The 20,486-nt window shown below is 28.8% G+C and overlaps 5 protein-coding genes and 1 long non-coding RNA gene across 11 annotated transcripts; 4 read left to right on the plus strand and 2 right to left on the minus strand.

The window, feature by feature from the left end:
- The first annotated feature begins 70 nt into the window (after positions 1-70).
- Positions 71-2,524, plus strand: LOC100646966 (serine--tRNA ligase, mitochondrial). Its single transcript, XM_012316957.3, has 4 exons — positions 71-209; positions 319-1,049; positions 1,186-1,353; positions 1,440-2,524. Exons 1-4 carry the CDS (start codon positions 147-149, stop codon positions 1,759-1,761), a joined length of 1,284 nt encoding a protein of 427 aa, XP_012172347.1. The 5' UTR covers positions 71-146; the 3' UTR covers positions 1,762-2,524.
- LOC100646042 (protein krasavietz) lies at positions 2,148-5,059 on the minus strand. The gene is made up of 8 exons (XM_003401377.4): positions 4,912-5,059; positions 4,284-4,355; positions 3,932-4,212; positions 3,546-3,850; positions 3,183-3,426; positions 2,894-3,113; positions 2,650-2,811; positions 2,148-2,589 (listed from the first exon to the last, which is right to left on the minus strand). The coding sequence occupies exons 2-7, from the start codon at positions 4,342-4,344 to the stop codon at positions 2,660-2,662; spliced, it is 1,263 nt and encodes a 420-aa protein (XP_003401425.1). The 5' UTR covers positions 4,345-4,355; positions 4,912-5,059; the 3' UTR covers positions 2,148-2,589; positions 2,650-2,659.
- Positions 5,060-5,133: 74 nt separating this feature from the next.
- LOC125386409 lies at positions 5,134-6,934 on the plus strand. Its single transcript, XR_007226529.1, has 2 exons — positions 5,134-5,245; positions 5,371-6,934. It is a non-coding gene; the product is annotated as an uncharacterized LOC125386409 (long non-coding RNA).
- A 580-nt stretch (positions 6,935-7,514) lies between these two features.
- LOC100644699 (insulin-degrading enzyme) lies at positions 7,515-13,253 on the minus strand. Of its 4 annotated transcripts, none has more exons than XM_012316955.3 (14): positions 13,119-13,253; positions 12,076-12,275; positions 11,472-11,972; positions 11,123-11,328; positions 10,782-11,030; positions 10,061-10,453; positions 9,857-9,966; positions 9,622-9,766; positions 9,437-9,547; positions 9,252-9,372; positions 8,922-9,128; positions 8,533-8,825; positions 8,249-8,458; positions 7,515-8,164 (listed from the first exon to the last, which is right to left on the minus strand). In XM_012316955.3, exons 1-14 carry the CDS (start codon positions 13,184-13,186, stop codon positions 7,919-7,921), a joined length of 3,060 nt encoding a protein of 1,019 aa, XP_012172345.3. In that variant the 5' UTR covers positions 13,187-13,253; the 3' UTR covers positions 7,515-7,918. The 4 variants fall into 4 exon arrangements, with proteins under 4 accessions (XP_012172345.3, XP_048268578.1, XP_048268577.1 ...); XM_048412621.1 differs by lacking the exon at positions 13,119-13,253 and adding an exon at positions 12,612-12,916; XM_048412620.1 differs by lacking the exon at positions 13,119-13,253 and adding an exon at positions 12,336-12,358.
- Positions 13,254-13,623: 370 nt separating this feature from the next.
- Positions 13,624-15,911, plus strand: LOC100643061 (WD40 repeat-containing protein SMU1). Its single transcript, XM_003401351.4, has 8 exons — positions 13,624-13,784; positions 13,867-13,933; positions 14,033-14,176; positions 14,255-14,369; positions 14,472-15,114; positions 15,185-15,286; positions 15,367-15,703; positions 15,775-15,911. Exons 1-8 carry the CDS (start codon positions 13,759-13,761, stop codon positions 15,871-15,873), a joined length of 1,533 nt encoding a protein of 510 aa, XP_003401399.1. The 5' UTR covers positions 13,624-13,758; the 3' UTR covers positions 15,874-15,911.
- A 461-nt stretch (positions 15,912-16,372) lies between these two features.
- Positions 16,373-20,014, plus strand: LOC100651620 (golgin subfamily A member 7). 3 transcript variants are annotated; one of them, XM_020866830.2, is made up of 4 exons: positions 16,373-16,648; positions 16,800-16,899; positions 16,991-17,155; positions 17,533-20,014. In XM_020866830.2, the coding sequence occupies exons 2-4, from the start codon at positions 16,870-16,872 to the stop codon at positions 17,821-17,823; spliced, it is 486 nt and encodes a 161-aa protein (XP_020722489.1). In that variant the 5' UTR covers positions 16,373-16,648; positions 16,800-16,869; the 3' UTR covers positions 17,824-20,014. The 3 variants fall into 3 exon arrangements, with proteins under 3 accessions (XP_020722489.1, XP_003401386.1, XP_048268582.1); XM_003401338.4 differs by lacking the exon at positions 16,800-16,899 and having other exon boundaries at positions 16,377-16,648; XM_048412625.1 differs by lacking the exon at positions 16,373-16,648 and having other exon boundaries at positions 16,664-16,899.
- The last annotated feature ends 472 nt before the right edge of the window (positions 20,015-20,486 follow it).

Genomic DNA, 20,486 nt, shown 5'->3' on the forward strand with positions numbered 1-20,486 from the left:
ATTTTCAAACCTAATAAACATTTATAAATAGCATATGCATCAAAAAAGAGAAATGTGTATCATAGGTTAACTACCAACATAGAGATATATTGGTGTATACTTGATGCGTATATGTATTTTATAATTAATATTATTTTACTTCTAAAATGTGGTTCAAGAAACAATTTAGTCGATTTCTTAAATATCCTCAGTTTTATACAAGGACTTTGGTATGTTATTATTTTTGTTTACATATGTATATAATGTAAAAATTATTTGGTTTATTTTTCTTTCCAGTTGCATATTAAATTATATGATTAACATATATATTCTTTACAGTATAGGACACAGTCAACACAATATAATGTAGACACAATAACACATATTCCAGAACCCGAATATAATATTGATTTTCTATGTAATCCATGTAATCGAGATATTATTTTTAATAATATAGCAGCAAGGAAAAGTATTGGAGATATTGATAAAATTCTTGAACTTTCAAAAAATCCAGAGTTAAAAAAGTCTCTTTTGCATGAGTTAAATAAAATACCAAATCAAACAGATCCAAGAGTATTATCTTATGGCGAAGAACCACAAATTTTAAAAGAATGCGGGCGTAATCCAGAATTTGATTTTGAACCACAAGAATTTTCAACATTAGTTACAAATTTAAAGGCATTCAAAAGTAAACAATTGGGGCCCTTAATAGGAACACGAGGTTACTTGTTCTTAGGAGATCTAGCAGAATTAGAAGAAGCATTAGTTCATTTTACAGTCAGAAAGTTAATGAAACATGGCTTTAAACTTATCTCTGTACCTGATATTATCCCTACTGAAGTTATAGAAAGATGTGGATTGATAATAGATAATGGAAGACACCTTGTATATAATTTAAGTCCTTTTTATGGAGAGAACTATAGTTTATCTGGAACAGCAGAAATGTCCTTAGCTTATAAAGTAATGAATACTGTATTTAGTTCAGAAGATTTACCACTAAAAATGGCTGCTGTAAGCAGGTGTTTTAGGGCTGAAATATCTAATCTTATACATGAGAGAAGTATATACAGGTAAAAAATCATGTTACATATATTTTTAAATATATTTTATTAATATAATAATATATCTAACAACTGTTTCAATATTGGTAGTATAACAGTTACAGAAATATTATTTCTAATAAATAATTTTATCTATTCATATAAGGGTCCATCAATTTACAAAAGTTGAAATGTTTGTATGTTCAAAACATGAAGAGTCAGAATATCAGTTTCAAGAACTTCTGAATATTCAAGAAGATTTATTTTCTTCATTAAATTTATATTTTCGAATAATTGATATGCCAGCTCATGATTTAGGGTCTCCAGCATATAGGTATACAGTAGTATAATATTACATTATATATTGAACTACTTAGATTTTAAATTTCCTAATGTCACTTTATCAATTTATATATTTAGGAAAGTAGATATGGAAGGATGGATGCCTGGAAGAAAATTATATGGAGAATTATCTAGTTGTAGTAATTGTACAGATTATCAGTCACGACGACTTCGTATAAAATATAAGACAAATAAGGGAGAAGTTTTACATGTTCATACTTTGAATGGAACTGCATGTGCTGTACCTCGCATGTTAATAGCACTTTGTGAAACACATCAAACAAAACATATGCGTATTCAAATCCCTGAAATTTTAATACCTTATATGGCAGGAAAGACACTTATTAAAAAACAACCAATTGCTAACATGAAACTCCATAAATACAAATCACAAATCTAATATGTAACTGTAACTGTACATGTAACATTTAATCTTCTCTGAAAACAGTTAAAGACAAGTAATAATTACATTTTTATTATTTTTGCCATTCATGAATGTAAAAGTATATATATGTAGGAATATTTACTTGCAATTTACATTAAAATAAATTATCTATTTATCGATGTATATAGAATTTTATCGTGCATAAGCCTAAATGCAATGAATAATAATAATTTATATAATTCTTATATTTATAATATACAAGAATAAAATTTGTAAAGAAATAAAAAATGATTTCCAATTATATATATTAAGAAATTACTTGTTTCTAGTTAATTGCTTTTATTTATATAAATTAAATAATATTATAGGAAATTAAACAGGATTCATAAAAAATTCAAATATTAAACACCACCTGACAATATATTTTCTAGAAACTAGTACAATATTATCATACAAAGAATGTGGGCTTGAAAATTATACATACACAGGGATAAAGATCTTTTCTTCATTAACTTGTTATTCTGTATATATTTTGCTGCGGTGTTATAAAAATGTAACACAAAATATTTTTTCTTAAAGTAATACAATTTAAAGACACTGTAAATTTTACAATTTATCTCTCTCGATAATCAGATGGTAATGTATTGTTTTTTATTCATTAACGGTTAAAAAATTGTATGTATTTGTGTATTGATATAGTGTATCGCAGAATGATACAAACTTTATTTTATCAAAATTTCCATTTATCAATACAGTCCAATTGCAGTTCATATCTTGATCCATTTCAAAAATTTTGGATGTAATCCAAATATATTATTTTTTAATAATGAAGCTTATATTATTCTGAAATATAAAAATGATATAAAGTCAAAAACAAAGCTGTAAAACCTTGACTAAACATACTTCTGTATTTTTAATCTTCTTCTTCTCCTGATTCAGATTCTTCTTCAGCATTCTGTAACCATTCAATGAATTTTTTCATTTGATCTAAGAACATCATTTTTCCTTTAACCGAGTGGCCTTCCTTATACCACTTCAAAATCACTTCTTCTGATATTACATCCGCTAAAATAAAATATGTTAAACAGAAAATGGACACAAACAGAGAAATTACTAATAAATGTATGTGTCAGCATTATAAACGTACTTTTATAAAATAGTAAAACAATTTTTTGGAAGACTTTCATAAAGTTCATATTCTCATAACAAAATTCCTGAACCTTGAGAAGAAGTGCAAGCTCAGATCTGGCAGTGGTTGTAAAAACATCAAACAGTGGAGTATATATTTTTAAGTGCTTCAGTGCTTGATCAGCCACTAATTCTTCTTTTTTATTCCATTCAGCTTGACCCATTACTACAACCCAAATCTGCAAACAATTGTTAACAATTTTATTTAATTCTAATGTAATATAATAATATCATAAAACTATAATTACCAGGCCAATAACTTCATGCTCAGGAATACCACTCTTCTGTGCCATTTCTTTGAGATCAAGTATAATATCTTTCAAAGGACGATTATCAGCCAAATCATCCAATAACAGTTGTTGCAAGTCCCGTTTTGCTTCTTGACTTGCTTGAGCTTTATGTAATTTTACAATGTCTGCAAGACCAACAGCTTCAAATACAGATCGAAAATATTCTTCAGTTCGTTTATTAGGCGGTACAAATTCCATTAACCTGTTGATCAGTATTTAAAAAAAAAAAAAGAGAGAAAAAGAAAAAAGTAATGAGAATAAAACAAAAAAACTGATATAGATATAACAATGAACTTTATAAAGTTTGAAATTTTCTCATACCTTCCTTCAATATTTCCTTTTTTCAAAGCAGTCATTAAACTGGATAGACCTTTCTCCTGCCTCCAAGTGACAAAAACTTCTAATAAAAAGTCTAATGCTAAGTTGTCTTTAACCAGATGTTCATTAATTAAAACTGATAAAACAGTAGGTGGAACAGAACCATTGGATATCCACAGAGCTGTCATTCTAGCTAATTTTATCCTTTCCTTAGGAGTGAAGCCTTTCATAAAAACCAATACTTTTTTCATTTCTTCCTCAAACATTTTTTCCAAGTATTTATAACGTCTCATAAGTTTGATGAAAACCTATAAATAAGGTTATTTTCAAAGCCATTGTTAAAGTACATATCATGACAGCGTAAATATACATAAAACAGGATACGTCACTTGTTCAAAATTTCGCATAGATTCCATATCTTCTGGTTGTTCAAAAACACAAGCAGTGGTTTTTACTGGTTTATCACCATCTTGAGCAATAGAACCGCCTGGAACTAAAAGTCCACCAGCTATTAAGATGTCAAAGAGGTCCTCTCCATATCTGCGGTAATCTAATTTAGAGCCAGCTGCGTCCAAGTACTTTGAAATTGCATCTAAGTCGTTACCAGCCTTTTCCAAACCAAGTAAAATCGCATCTCGAAATCCCATAGGGTCATATTTTTCTTTTTCATCTAAAAAAATTCTTCATTATAATTTTCATTAAATATATTACCTAAGAAATCTTATATTTTCTGATGCATACCTCTTTTTCTGGTCTTTATGCGTTGACCTGATAATATTGGTTTTTCTATTTTTTGACTCATACAATACCTTTCTGAAATGGTAGAAATTTCAATAAATATGCTTTAAAATTTTTCGACTTTTTCGTAAATTAACGAAAATATATTTATAACATATACATATAAGTATATAACATGTAGCTATATATGCATATACATATATAGAATTGTTTGCCTTATGTTGTGTATTACTATTGACAAATTTTGAAAATCTTTTGACCTTTTATTTGTATATTAAGACAAAAATTTAATAAGATTGAGGATTGAGAAACTATAATGAGACCATAATGAGGTGGCATTTGACTTTAAATCTGTTGGCACTTCTTTGACAAATGGCGACTTTCATTAAATATATTCTATTACGTCAAAAATTCCTACTTATAAATTATTTTATAATAAAGATTAATAGCATTAAAATATACGTAAAAAATTCTACTTTTCAATTAGTTTATTACTCCTAAGGTTAAGGTCATGGGATGGAACCACGATGGCTGAAATTTATAAAAAAATTGAACCTTTTACAGAGATCAGGTTATATGAAAAGCGAACGAATATTGTTTAAATTTTAATGACTTTTACTTCTTAACTTACTTAGATGCACGTACAACTGTAGAATTACCCCTTTTCAGGCGTATAAGAACAATACGAAATATCTCAAAGAGGATTTTGAGTACTTGAGATCAGCGAAACCGAAGAGAATCAACTTGAAGAGAAGCCACAATTGACAGGGGAAAGATAGGATACTCGAATTTACATTTCGTAATGCGTTTTTAACGCCATCTAAACTGTTCAAAATATAATACTGAAAATAGAATTTGTAACGACATCTAGTAAGGAAGAATATATAACAACATCTATTTTAAGAAATAATATATTTATTAAAGAAAGCGATATGATATTTGAATATATGCATATATGTACAGAGGTGAGTAGATCTGATACGTGGGTATATGCCATTTCTCTAACATTCGTCCTGATATATAGAGTAAAACAGAGCATTAGGTCTTATATATATATATATATACAGATCCTGATCTGACATTCTTGTAGTAGGAGTAAGCCTAGATATGAAGACAGAAAGTCTCCTATATTGTTCACTACAGGGTGCTGATATCAAGTAGTAAAAACAATCTCAAAATAACACTAGGTAACAAATGGTGAAAGTACATAAGTGAGATTTTTATAATTTTATAATACTTTGTAAGTAAATTTCGTAACTAATTTTGCAAGTAAACTTTCAATATAATTTTATAGTAATCTTTCAATATATTGTGATCCTGTGCTGTACCGAATTGTAAATGGAACAAATATAAACGTAGACAGTAAGTGTTCAAATAGCGATCTATAATAATAATAGATAATTTTATAAGCGACTGTATTTGTAAAAATTTGCCGATACCACTATAGTCAATTCTGGCTATAGTTGTGCGTTTGCGACAACATATACGTCAGTATTGGTGTCGTTTATTTTTTGTTTATAAGCGAGGATCGAGCTTAGAAGCCCGATGCATAGCTAACAGTCTTTTGACAATCCAAGGAAGGAGTTATTTTGAAGACCTAGAAAGTGGAAACGAGTCTATTTCCGAAAACTTCGATTTTAGATGAGCTGAACTTAGAACAGGACAAGAAGAATGAAAGTGAAAGAGACACTGAGTCGAAACGTTCAGCAACATACAAAGGCTTGCGATAAGTTGAACCTTTTTTAACTCAAAAATTAAACTTTCTTATCTTTGATTTGTGATGAATGAAATTTTTACTGACATGTTTGTTACGTTTTCTTGATTAAAATTACACTAAATATGATACGATTTGGAGCATATTTGTTTACTTTATAAATGATAATTAAATACATATCAATAAGTAAATTTAATTCAAATTATATCGTGTTTATTCTCATTTTATTCAAAAAAATCTCACAAATATATTAGCAAAAGATTAATTTAGAAAAAGTCAAAAGTGAAAAGGTTTCGCTTTTGAATTAGTATGCGTATACATAGACTGTCGTCCCCTCGATCGTAGTCGAAGAGGGATGAGATGGCGCGGCGTGTCCTCGGTTGTAGCCGGGATGAAGACTATTGCACCCGGTTGTCAGTATAGAACAAAGCATAAACACGATAGGCGGGATATGGATCCAATGCTAATTGCCTCCGTAGGGAGAAATCAAGCGGATCGCCGAGGATTCTACTCGAGGAGCTATGGCATTATTATTATTACAAATCGCGGGCGAGTTTCACTTGCCTTCACGAATCGATTGGGTCAATATGTATTCCAATCCTCTATAGATTAAAATTCAAAGAATTAATAAGTTTTACTCAATAATAAAAATAAAATGGATAAAAATCGTGCATTACAAAAATTACATAGCCATGACATCAAATCTTGTTTGTAGTTAGTTTATACCTCTTTTTTATCATCTTTATGAATGAACACACATGCAAAACAGATACATCACTTAGAAATATTACTTGCAGCCAAACAACTACTGAAATTACTATTGAAGTGAAATTCAGGTTTTATAACAAAAATATTATCACAAAGAAAGTGAATTTAATGTTAGACCTAAAAAGCTGTTGTGTATAGAGAATATATTAAAATTATTGCATCATTCCACTGATTTATTATCATTTGAAAGTAAAGATTTCCTTCTCCTTTCTAAAAAGAAATATAATAAACAATTAATTTTACTTTCTATGGCACCTAAGTCTAATTATTGTAAGATTTTGTTATTCTCATACTTTTTACCTCGGAAAGAAAAGTATGAACTTTTCTATAGAATCGTACGATGAAATAGGCTCTACTTGTGATTAGACTAAATACGTTCTTGTATGCTAGCGTGGAACCAAATAGGGTAGATCTCTAACTTTATAGGTTCTTGCATATGCTAGCGTGGAATACCTTCAGCATTTAACCACATGGTGCAGCACTTGCACTGTGGAACAACTAGGACAATGGGTATGAGCAATCTTATTTGTTCTCTGATCTTAACTGTGTTAAGTGAGATCTGTCCAAATGTATGGTGCCATTATTGCTGTAACTATTCTCGCATTCTTAAAAATTATCAACTGTTTTCTGATTTGTTAGCTTTTCACTGATTTACGAGCTGTTTAAGCGTTGAGGCGAGGGGCACTTAGTGAAAGTAATAGACTAAAAAAGGTTTATTTAGCTTATCTGCTAGTTGGTATAAGGTCCTGTAGTTGAGGTTCTTCGAAGTAGTTACGTATTTATTTTTACAAAATTTTATGAGTATACAGAAATTTTGACGTGTAATAAAACAACTACTTGTATTTTTTAATCTATTAAGTACTCACTTAAATGCTTATGGACTATTGATAGAGTATATTTGAATATAGACTTTATTACATATGTGATGTAGTTACTTATCATTTACTACAACTGCTTTCTACTTTTTATAGTTACTCTTTTATTTTTATATCCATCAGCATTTATAAAATTAATATCTTAAATGATTATTTAATATTTTAAACATTGTTTTTTTATATAACAGAGTATGTTAAAATCATTCATTTACCTGATATTTACTACAATCTGCAGGTGCAATGACAATTAAAACACATATTCACAGTTATTATTAAGCACTTCATAATTTTGATGAATGTGCGCCTTTTCTTGGTATATCACTGAATGGCTTCAACAATGGATACAAACACTGACTAATTTTAAATGATATGATATCATCAATTTTTTTTGGTTCAATATTATTTGTTCCATCTGATGAAATGTATTCATTAGATTCCATTACATTTTCATCTTCTAATTTTACATCTTTTAGTGTCGAAAGTACATGTACTGATAATTTACGTTGATTGTCACTTTGAAATATTTCCTACAAATGAAAAACGTTTAAATTTAATACACTTGTTATGTCTAAGTGATGTTAGTCTAAGTGATGCAATCATTATATGCATACTTTATAAAACTTTAGTATTTGTTCCTGTGTTATAGTTTTTAAATATGCAACTTCGATATTTGCTCTATCGAAATTATATTGTTGTGATATAATTTCACTCCAAAATATGGCAGATAAAGTAGTCATTTGTTTAGGTTTTTCAAGTCGTCGTATTGCTAGTGATTCTTTATGTGCATTAAATTCTTCTTTTGTCATTGATGGTATATATTGCTGAAATAAATTAACTTTAAATGTAAATTTTAAAAACAAATATATCTAATAATATCTAAATTCTAATTACTAACCAACATAGAATTTAAAAATGCATTAATTCTCTGTTCAACATATTTAGGATGTCTATCACTTTGAACTATAATTCTTAAACCTTGTGCATCATTTGTTCTTCGAACTCCACTAAACACTATATATCCCAATTGTTCTTTAGTTCTTAACGTAGTAAAACAAGGTTCTGATAAAATCTGTGCCAAAAGTTCTAGAAGCATATTTGATTCTGTTGATTGTAAACCAGTTTGATAATAAACTTGCGTACATGAATTACTATGAAATTTAGTTTTTACTTCAAATAAAAAATGACAACCTAGAAAATATATATAGGAAAAATATTAATTTTTCTTTCCCTTTTTCTACAAATATTATTTAAAAACTTTTAATATAAAAAGTTAAATGTACTTACCATCTTCTAATTTGATTTCACGATGTAAAATTAACTGTCTAGATAGAAGTGGTACTATATGAGGAACTGCATTTGATAATTTTGATTCTATTGACTTTGCAGTTTCAATAGCTTCTGACATTGTTATATTACCATGCATTAAACATTCCATATGTATTTTGCTCAAAAATTGTGGGATGAAATTTTGTACTCTTTCAACTGTTAAATCTACATACAAATGAAATTATACAAATTATATTAAACATAATTAATAAATTCTAAAATTTATAATGAATATTTCTTATCTATTTATTTATCAATCAAATGTCTAATTTTTTTGCATAGACTTACGTGACGTAGCATTTAGTAATTCATCCTTCATCCAAATTTGCTCTGATAACAAAACAGCAAGATAATAAACTGCATGCTGATATGGCTGTTCAGCTTTATAATTTTTCAAGCTTCTAATATACTAGAATTAAGATGAAAATTAATAATAACATAGTAGTATACATAAAAATTTAAGTAACACATACATTTTCTTTCCAAATCTCAAATCGTTTTGGATCAACTTTAAAATTAATCATTTTATCAATAATTTTATTCAATAACACGTGTAGTTTATCATCGTAGCCAACAATTCCTAGCTAAAAAATATATACTGTATAATATTAAAAATGAAATTTATATATATTATGTACTTATAGTAGTTTTTACTTACTGTCATTCCATATTTACTATTAGTGAGCTCCCATTTAAGACCAACAATGTCGGCGGCATATGCATATTCATTTAGAGCATCACGAAATAATAATACAAATATATATGTTAGATTACAACTAAGAGGATCCATGTATGCTAGTGGACTGTAAGCAAAATGTAATCATATTTAAGTATAACAACATCCTTAATATAAATCTGAATTAAGTAGACAACACAGTTTACTTATATTTTACCTGACGAAATCGATAAATAAATTAGCTCTGGGTATAAGAAATTCATCATCTTGTTTAAACCATAATCTTATTAGTGGAGTATCTTCAATAATTACTGGAAATTTAGATATCTAGAGAGAATAAAAATGAAATTGTTTTGTTATAGTATGCATATATACATATATGTACTTACATATAGAAATGTTTACACAAATATTTACTCACAGTACTTGCTGCTGGTTTTATATCAAATTTTTCTGGTATGAACTCATTCTTTGGTGGCAATTGTAAATCCGAATTTAAACCAGCGTTAATCCATTTACTTATTATATTTTGTGGTATCTTTTCTTTTTTAAATTTAACACCATACCATTTTTCAGTTTCGTCAGCTATATTTTCATATAACTTTGCAACTACATGAATTCTAACATTTTCTGGTTTCAAATATTCCATTACCCATGTGATTAAATCTGGTTTCCACAATGGAAAAAGATGTTCCGCTATTAAAATTTCTTCCATTGGGTAATCATATAATATCTGTGCTATACCACTGACGTAATCACAAGGATAACCTTTTTCCTTGAATCGAAAATTTATATTTGCGATGTCTCTATATTCCTTCAGAACAAAATAGCTATTTTATTAAATTTATTAAATATTTATATATTCATGATAACACTTCACCAACGGAATACATAGTATTTTCTTTATTAGCAAATACTTTATGTTGTTTATTATCTCTTTATATCTATAACTTTATGGCTATTGTTTTGACAAATTTGCAAATATATATTTTAAAATATAAAAATCATAATTAACATTGTAACTCGTGTATGTAATTGAATTTTCCTGCTGCGAACTAAGGTATAAGTACATTAGCTTCTCCGACGGTGAAGTGTTAATATTTAAATCTGTATTATATAATAATTGATTTATGAATAATTACATTATAAATCCACTCAACTGGCCCATGTTCGTTTAGCATGTTAATATATTGGAACGTTAAGAGGACAATATCATCAACATGTTGAATGCCTTCTTCTGTTAAATCAACAAAAACAGCAAAGAAACTAAAACCTCTAGCACCTAATCGTTTACCCGAACCAAGTGAATTACACCATCCTTTTGCTTTCAATAAAGATAAAAGTGATCCTTCCCCTTCATGTCCTAATAGATGTGAAATATAATGTGCAGGCTAAAAAAATTTTAAAAAGTAGATGTATTTTTATTATACGATTAAAAACAATAAATTAATATATTAAGAAATAATATAAATATAGTTATTACCGCCGATTTATAATGTTTTCGCAAATCAGGTATAGGAAATATAATATACAAATTCCTAATGTCTTTTATTGGAACAATATACCACCTGTTTTGAAAATGTTGCTTTGAATTAAAAGGATGTTCTGGCCAAGTAGGTACTGTAATATCTTTATTTTTCACTTGAGAAAATAACTCTACTACCATTTGTTCAAGTTCATCTAAACTCTCTAAATATAGGACAGAATTTATAAGAATAGTTCTTATTTTATAAAAAAAGCATAAATAGATAATAATATTAATAGATAATAATAGATAATACATATTAAATATGTTTTAGTGGAGCAAATAATAAATAAAATATTTTACTTACCTTTACCAAATACAGATAATGCCATAATGTTAGAGGAATAAAATTTGTTATGAAATTCAAGTAATTTTTCCCGTACATTTATTCCTTTCTGCTTTGGGATTATATCTAAAGTTTCCTTATTCCCAGTAGCAAATTTTGAGAAAGGATGATTTGGATCAGCTGATGATCTATCTAATTGATCAAGGCGCCATGTATCATTTGCTAAATTTTTTTTACATTCCATATGGATAGCATTTAGTTCTAACTCAGTTAAAGCTTCTGTAAAGAGTGGTGCAATAAAAAATTGTGCAAAACGATCTAATGCACCTTTCAATTTTTCTGCATGTACATCAAAATAATAAAGTGTATGATCCATATAAGTTGATGCATTATAAGTACCACCATTTTGTGACAAATATTTATTATAATCATTTTTCTTTGGATATTTTTCTGTTCCCAGAAATAACATATGTTCACAAAAATGTGCTAAGCCTGGTAAATCATCTGGTTCACTTAAATAACCTATAAAGATAAATAATATAAAATTAAATATAACTTAAAACTATAAAGGTAGCAATTATATTGTACTCAAAAAATAATAGTATAACTATATATATGATTTTACCAATATTCACATTCAAAGCAGCAGCACTTTTATCTGTTGTAGGATCACTAATGAGTAAAACTCTCATTTTATTAGAAAGCAATAGACCTCTATATTCCCTTTTATCATTTGGTGATTTAGTTATGTTATCGTATCGCTTTTCTATAAGATTATGATGAACCATGTTAGATTTAGATACTTTTATACTAGACGATTTACACCTATAAATAAAGAAAATACAGTATAATATAAAAACAATACAAAACAACTTTTAGTACTACCTGATCATAAATAACAATTAAGCAAAACTGAAATATTTTACATTAAACAGATAAGTTGAACATTTATTCCTCCCTTTTTCAATTTAATTTAAAGGCAAAAGATGTCAATATATGAACAAATTTTTGTTTGGTAATATTAAACCATGTATTAGATTTTATCATTTTTAAATAATGATACCATTAAAAAAATTAACATAATGTCAAGATTTTTGTAAAGAAAGAGTAACTGTTACATAATTTACTGCTGATATAAAAATGTGTAGTGATTTTACTTACAATTTTGTTTTATAATCTTGTTTTACAATTTTTCTTAATAATATCTAACTCTTTTCAATACTCAAGTTCTATGATCCTGTTTTACCTTGGATTAATTAAAAAACAATTTTTTTAATAATCGGGTTATTATATGCGTTCCAATGCTATATGATTTTTTAATGATCGACAATATAATGTAAATATTTCATATAAATAAGAATAATATATAAAAAGATAAAATGCACTGTTAGGTTAGAATAAGAGTCGAATAATGTAATACAGAATTATACACTTTACAAGATTAATTTCTTTACATCAAAAATGAAGTCTAATATTTTAAAATGCATTACATGTGATTAAGATAACTATGATTATATATATATATATATATATATATACTTTGAATTTATTGAATAATAACTAATAGATATATTCTTTCCATTGTTTTACAAATTGGTAAATTTCATTTGGATATACTATGACCGAATTATATGGCTATGTAATGTTTCATCAAGAATGTATGCATACCTGTAAACAAAGAAAGAATGGGTTGGTATGTAAAAAATACGAGATTTGAATATATGTGGTAAAACCATTCTTATTAAATTTCTTTATAAGTTACTTCTGAAAAATAAAGATTTATTTAATCTTGTTATCATGATTACTGTATAATGTTTTGAAGTAAGTTGCAGTAAATATCTATAGTAAAACATTTATTCCATAATGATATAGTGCAAACTACTGTCATTTATAAGAAAATGATAATAATCAATATTTCATTAATAAAAATTACATTTATAATTGATAATAATTCAAATAATTTTGATTTGCAAGTATATAATATCAAATATATATTTAAAAATAGTAGATGTATCGATACTTTTAAAAATAACTTATTAAATAAAAATATCTAAATCGTAGTAAAGATTCCTTAATAAAATTGGATCAAAATTAATAAATCTAAGAAATGACAGTTCTTTTTAAATTTGCTTTAATCTAGTGATAAAAATGGGAAAAATAACTATAACTCAATAGTGGTAGGATTGTATCGTTTGACGACATAATGTTACATGAGATTATGAGATTGTCATTCTTTATTAATTTTGATTGATTGTGATTAAGTGGGAATATTTATTTTCCTGTACATTTTTTTTAAGTATTGTAAAAGATGTCAATTGAAATTGAATCTGCAGAGTAATTATTATATTATTAATTATGTATAATAAAATTTGAATATTTGTGTTTTTAATACTTATATGTTATTGTTTGATTTTAGCGTAATTCGTTTGATACAACAGTATCTTAAAGAATCAAATCTTGTCAAAACATTACAAACATTACAGGTATCTATTTATCGTTGTTATACAATATATTCTATAGCAGATGGATCATATCAATGAATTTTGTTAATAAACGTATAAAATAAAATTGTTTGTTTATAGGAAGAAACAGGTGTATCATTGAATACAGTGGATAGTGTAGATGGTTTTGTAGCAGATATAAATAATGGACATTGGGATACAGTATTAAAAGCTATACAATCATTAAAATTGCCAGATAAGAAACTTATTGACTTATACGAACAGGTTTATTTTTAAGCTAAAAAGATTTTTTGCATTATTTTTAATAAATATCAACTTCACATTTATGATAATACTCTATAGGTTGTCTTAGAATTAATTGAATTAAGAGAATTAGGAGCAGCTCGATCATTATTGAGGCAAACAGATCCCATGATTATGATGAAACAACAAGAACCTGAAAGATATATACATCTAGGTACATTAAATATATTTAACAGAAATTAAGTATTATATTTAAATACAATTTTATTTTGTTTATGTATATTTTTTTAATATCATATCCTTTTTTTGGGCACAGAAAATTTACTTGCTCGTTCGTATTTCGATCCACGTGAAGCATATCCTGATGGAAGTACAAAAGAAAAACGAAGAGCTTACATAGCTACAGCTCTTGCTGGTGAAGTATCAGTTGTACCATCAAGTAGATTACTTGCATTATTGGGACAAGCATTAAAATGGCAACAACATCAAGGTTTACTTCCACCTGGTACTACAATTGACTTGTTTAGAGGAAAAGCAGCAGTGAGAGATCAAGAAGATGAGAAGTACCCTACTCAACTTTCAAAACAGATTAAGTTTGGTCAAAAATCTCATGTAGAATGTGCACGTTTTTCACCAGATGGTCAGTATTTAGTTACTGGTTCTGTTGATGGATTTATTGAAGTATGGAATTTCACAACTGGTAAAATCAGGAAAGATTTAAAATATCAAGCTCAAGACAATTTTATGATGATGGAGCAAGCTGTATTGTCAATGGCTTTTAGTCGTGATAGTGAAATGTTAGCTGGTGGTGGACAGGATGGTAAAATAAAAGTATGGAGAGTTCAAAGTGGACAATGTTTAAGAAGATTTGAAAAAGCACATTCAAAAGGTGTTACATGCCTTCAGTTCAGTAGAGATAACAGCCAAATTTTATCTGCATCATTTGATACTACTATAAGGTATATAAAAGCAATAATTATAGAAAAATTCATTTTTAACATTGTAATTTAGTGTAATACTTTAATATAGGATACATGGACTTAAATCTGGAAAAACTTTAAAAGAATTTCGAGGGCATGCTTCCTTTGTAAATGAAGTAGTTTTTGCCCCAGATGGACATAACGTAATAAGGTATAACACCTATTTTATTAGTTCTTAATTACTTTTCTTTTGTAAAGCAGTTATTAAATATTTTTATTTATATTGATCAGTGCATCATCAGATGGAACTGTAAAAGTTTGGAGTTTAAAAACAACAGAATGTATAGGTACATATAAGTCCCTAGGAGCTGCAGATTTAACTGTTAATAGCATACATGTCCTTCCACGAAATCCAGAACATTTCGTTGTGTGTAATCGTTCAAACACAGTTGTAATTATGAATATGCAAGGGCAAATAGTAAGATCATTCTCAAGTGGAAAACGAGAAGGAGGTGACTTCGTATGTACTGTTGTAAGTCCACGTGGCGAATTTATTTACTGTGTTGGTGAAGATCTTGTGCTTTATTGTTTTTCTACATCATCAGGAAAGCTTGAAAGAACACTTAATGTAAGTATTTTTATTCTTAAACTCTAATAATTTATTTTTTTACTGTATTTTTTGTTATTTCCATATTTCAGATACATGAGAAAGATGTTATAGGTTTAACGCATCATCCGCATCAGAATCTTTTATGTTCATATAGCGAAGATGGTCTTTTAAAATTATGGAAACCGTAAGAATGTATATAAATTAAAACATCTTTTTCTAATTCTAATAGCGTTTCATTTTATGATATATTTCCTGTGCATTCTTAATTTTCATTCTTTCATTCTTAATTTTATGAAATAGGGAAAATATAAAATAGGGATATTCATTCTTCTAAGACCAGCTTTAATGTGTAAATTTTATATTATGCTGTAATAAAAGCACATTATGTACACACAATAATCTGTTTTTTATTATTTCTAGCTGTTCCTAGTAAAATACTAAACATTAGTTTATTTAGTATTAGAGAGGAAGCTAATACGTATCTGTCCATTTAGTGTGTGTAAAGTCATGTTTGAAAATAATTGTTGGTATTTTTTACATTGTTAATTAATTGAATAAGTATATTTTTATTATATAAATAAATAATATATATACATTTTTGATATTTCACTAAATATTTGTATGTAATTCAATAATTTCAGTATTTGGAAATGTAGCTAAAAGTGTTTTCACTTAGCAAAGCGATTGCAGCGCTTTATGGCTAGCGGTCGATTGTGAAGCATACCTTACGACATTAAGAGCTTTACTTCCCCTACGGGAGTTGCTAGACCTGTGTATACGACCGTGGTCAGAGTCAGAGTACTGTCCTCCGTGGTTTTCCAACGAAAATCCATGGTTCAGTGATCAGTTGTATGTTGCATCCTTATTCCCTCGTTCTCTTTTTCGCGTCCGACTAAATAGTCGAGATTATTTTCAACGAATCTGTTTTATCAAATCATCAAGACGAAGCTTAAAATGCCATTGGTAAGTGCGTCTACCTTTTGTCTCGGTTTTTCTTACTTTCTTTTACTATTGGTCTGTATGGTACGATGTTTCTTTCGTCACTTTCTTTCATGTTCCATTTGTTTTGAATATCGAACACCGTACGATATCGTTTTTAATCGATTGTCGATAGACTTCAGATTTATTACGAATGATTTTCGATAAAGTGGTTTGGGTGCGGTTTTGTGGTTAGACAAACGAAAATGTGTTCGACATGCGAACCAGAAGTAAAGGTGAGAAGAGTGATAAAAGAGGAAATTTTGAGTTTTAAATTGATTTTGTGGAAGAGTTTGGTAAAATGTTTATTGGGTTTATTTTTTGTAGGGCAATCACGCTGCCCTTACACCCCTGGAGGATATGTCAGCTGGTCGAGGGCAAGCAGGTGGGGGGCCTCCTCCGAATTGTCAGAAAGTTTTTATACAACGTGACTACAGCGAAGGCACTATGGTTAAGTTCCAAACACAGTTTCCCACAGAATTAGAAAGCAGGGTATGTATTTAAAAAAATTTATTTATGTATTTTATTCATAAAATGTTGACCATTTGAGTTATCTTTTTGGTTATCTCTGTTTAATTTTTAAGTTGTGTAATTGTCTGTTTAAATTATTATATTTTAAAAATTGTTACTTCTATATAAGATTTATTTCATCAATAATGTATTTGTTTTTTCAATAATTTCTTGTGCTTTTTATTTTCAAATTTTTTATATAAATCTACTATAGGATCAGCAGTTGCAGAAACATAATAATATCGTTCGTTTTAATTTAGTTTTAATGAAGAGTGAATTTAGTGAATTCATAGGCAGTAACAAACCAATTCATTTCACATTTATAGAACATGTTTTTGCTATCTTATTTTTCAATTTAGCTGGACAGACAGTCGTTCGAGTATACAATCAATCAATTGAACAACTACTTCGCAGAAGCTGAACGAGCCAGTTGTTCCACATACTGTGAAGGTTGCCTGGCTTGCCTCACTGGTTATCTAATTTATATATGCACAGAGACTCATTACGAAAAGTGTTTACGAAAAGTGGCAAAGTTTGTTAGTGAACAAAATGACAGAGTCTACAAGCCACGTGGTTTGTTACTAACAGATCCTGTAATGCGTGGTCTTAGGCTAATAGAAATTTCAGTATTGGACAGGCCTGCATCGTGACTGCACATTAGCCGATCCAGGGAGTTCTTTATGTGATCCAAGCACTTCTGCCATTTTGTTGGGATTGCAAAACTTATATGAGCTGATGAGTGTCTCTGGACATAAATTTTGTTCAAACTCCAAACGTATCGTACAATTTAGTTCATGCAATGTGAATTTTACAGAAGTTCACAGAATAAAGGAAAACGATTTACATTTTTAGTGAATGATACTGTAAACATACATGCAATGTTTTTGTTAAATAACATGAACAAAAGTTGACTTCTTTGATATAGTATAATGTAAGTTTGTTCTAAGGAAAGCTTTGTTTATTCCATTTGATGGAATGTAACGAATTTCATTGACACTTCGTGAGACTTTCGATCGTGAAATAACAAAAGTACACTTTCACAGGGTTTGTCTTGAAAACAAGGACACAATTACTTTTTCTTTGCATGTATGTTTTTGATCAATTGAAATTATTGTATCTAGTGTCCAGCGCTGAGTTTGGACAAATCGTGGATGCGTACCAAGGCCAAGGCGTTAAATTTTCTATGCATATAACAATGCCAGTGTAAACAATCGATGCAAAGTATCTGGGTGTGTATTTACTAAGGAGCGTGTTTTATTCATCAAATGTATAAGACCAGAAACACTTACACAGATTTTACTCACATGCCCAGTTTCTTTGTATATCGAGTGAATGTTTAAAAAGATTTTTACTGTTCGTTTAAAAATTTTATCGTCATCTGCATTTAACAGACAGTGTATGTGAATCAAATTCGAGTTCCATTTCTCATTTGAATAGTTCCAAACTCAATTTGGTTTTGAATTTGATTCAGCATCATTGTCAAGTACTGAGAAATATTTATTCGCGTTATTATAAGCTTAAAACGTTTTGTTCAACTTCGTTTAAGCTTAATTATTTTTCGCGTTATATCTTCCACGATGCTTCTGTTTAGTGACCATATCTTGTGAGTTTTACTCATTGAACCTGTGAACACGACACACGTCACAAGCCCAGGTGTTCACTTACCGTGGATGTGACACCTCTCTATTAACAGAGTAATTAATTAGACAAATTGGATCGAAAAATTGAAATTGCTGGCACAAAACATTTGCGCTCAGAGAAATCTCCGTTGGATTGGCTAACAAAGAAAATTGTACGAAAAGAAGAGAAAAAAGAAAAAAGAAGAGACAAAAACGAAAGAAAGGTGAATTACGAAAGAGATAATTAATTAAAAAATAGATTATATTATATCGAATCAATGTGACGGTGGGAGCATTGTGATCAAGGATGAACCGCGACTCACATGCACTTAGTTGGATGATGCTGGTTATACATAATTATAATCGCATTGTATGCGTGATTCTTTTGTTTTTATATTTTTCTACGAACTCGCGCGAGACTTAAAAGAATTTTTCTTGTCAAATCTTGCAAACCGTATGCTCGACTTTCTCACAGATTCTTTATGATTTTTCGTATTCGTTTTCCGATAGAACGTTATATGATCTCAATCGACAAGCCTCGAAACTTTTCTTCTTTATAATATTGACTAACGAGTATATCGTTTTTTACGAGACGTTTCGATGGCTGTTTTAGCGCCCACATATACTTACCCATGTCATGAGGAGATTAAGTATTCATTTTCTAGGGTAAAACTCGGTCTCGTCCTTGGTCACGGTGATCATAAATGGAGCCTGCTCCACATAAATTGTACGACAAGGTGAAAGAGTCTTGCCAAATAGCCGCGCCACTGCCTCGACATACTCTCTCTCTCTCTTCCTCTCTCTCTCTTTCTCTATCTATCTATCTACCTATTTTACGTTTCTTAAGAGAATGAATTATAAATAAGATTAAACAAATGAAAATCTTTAATCTCTAAGGAACACATTTTTTGTCTTATAAAAAAAATGAAAATAATTGTCGAACAGTGTCGTAGTGTTACGCGTGTCAGGCTCCTCTTTCTTTCTTTTACTATGCAATCAAACGTTGCATAAATATGTAAATAGCGAATTTAAATCGTCGACACACGGAGTATCAAGAGAAAAAAGATGATGAGGGGAAAAACCGTTTGTTATACTTAATTTAATCGTAGGACCAAAAGAAGAAAAGAAAACGTTTGATGATTCGTTATTGTGTAAAGGACACCATCGTTCGAGTGTAATTTCTAAATGTTTTAATAATAAAAAGCTGCGTAAAAATCACGGAGCCAAAGGACTACTCTTTGAAATTGAAATGAGGCGATTTTAATACAACTTTTTTGTGTTATCGTGGGTCGCTGGTCACTTATAAATCTTGTTCATAGGTCATCAGTGGGTCACGATAGTCACTGAAAATGAAAATTCCTATGCGAATTACGGGTGATTTACAATAATTACAAAAAAATTTCTCTCTCAGGCAGTGATAAACTAATTAATTAATATTTATCATAAATAATATTTTCATGAGTTATTGATAATCTATAATAGTCATTGAGTGTGAAATTTTCGTAGTGGATTATCAATGAACCACAATAGTTATCGAAGATGAAAATTTCATAAATAATCAATGACTCACTATAAAAAAATTGTGAAGTTTTCATTCATCAAAAAAGATGTTCTTCGAATGTCGAAAATTTAATACTATTGTATTTTTCCTAGAATCAAGTATATAAATACTAGATTCTATCATATTCTTTCCA

This window comes from Bombus terrestris, chromosome 15 (genome assembly GCF_910591885.1).
Source record: "Bombus terrestris chromosome 15, iyBomTerr1.2, whole genome shotgun sequence".
In the NCBI taxonomy this organism is placed as follows: Eukaryota; Metazoa; Arthropoda; class Insecta; order Hymenoptera; family Apidae; genus Bombus; species Bombus terrestris.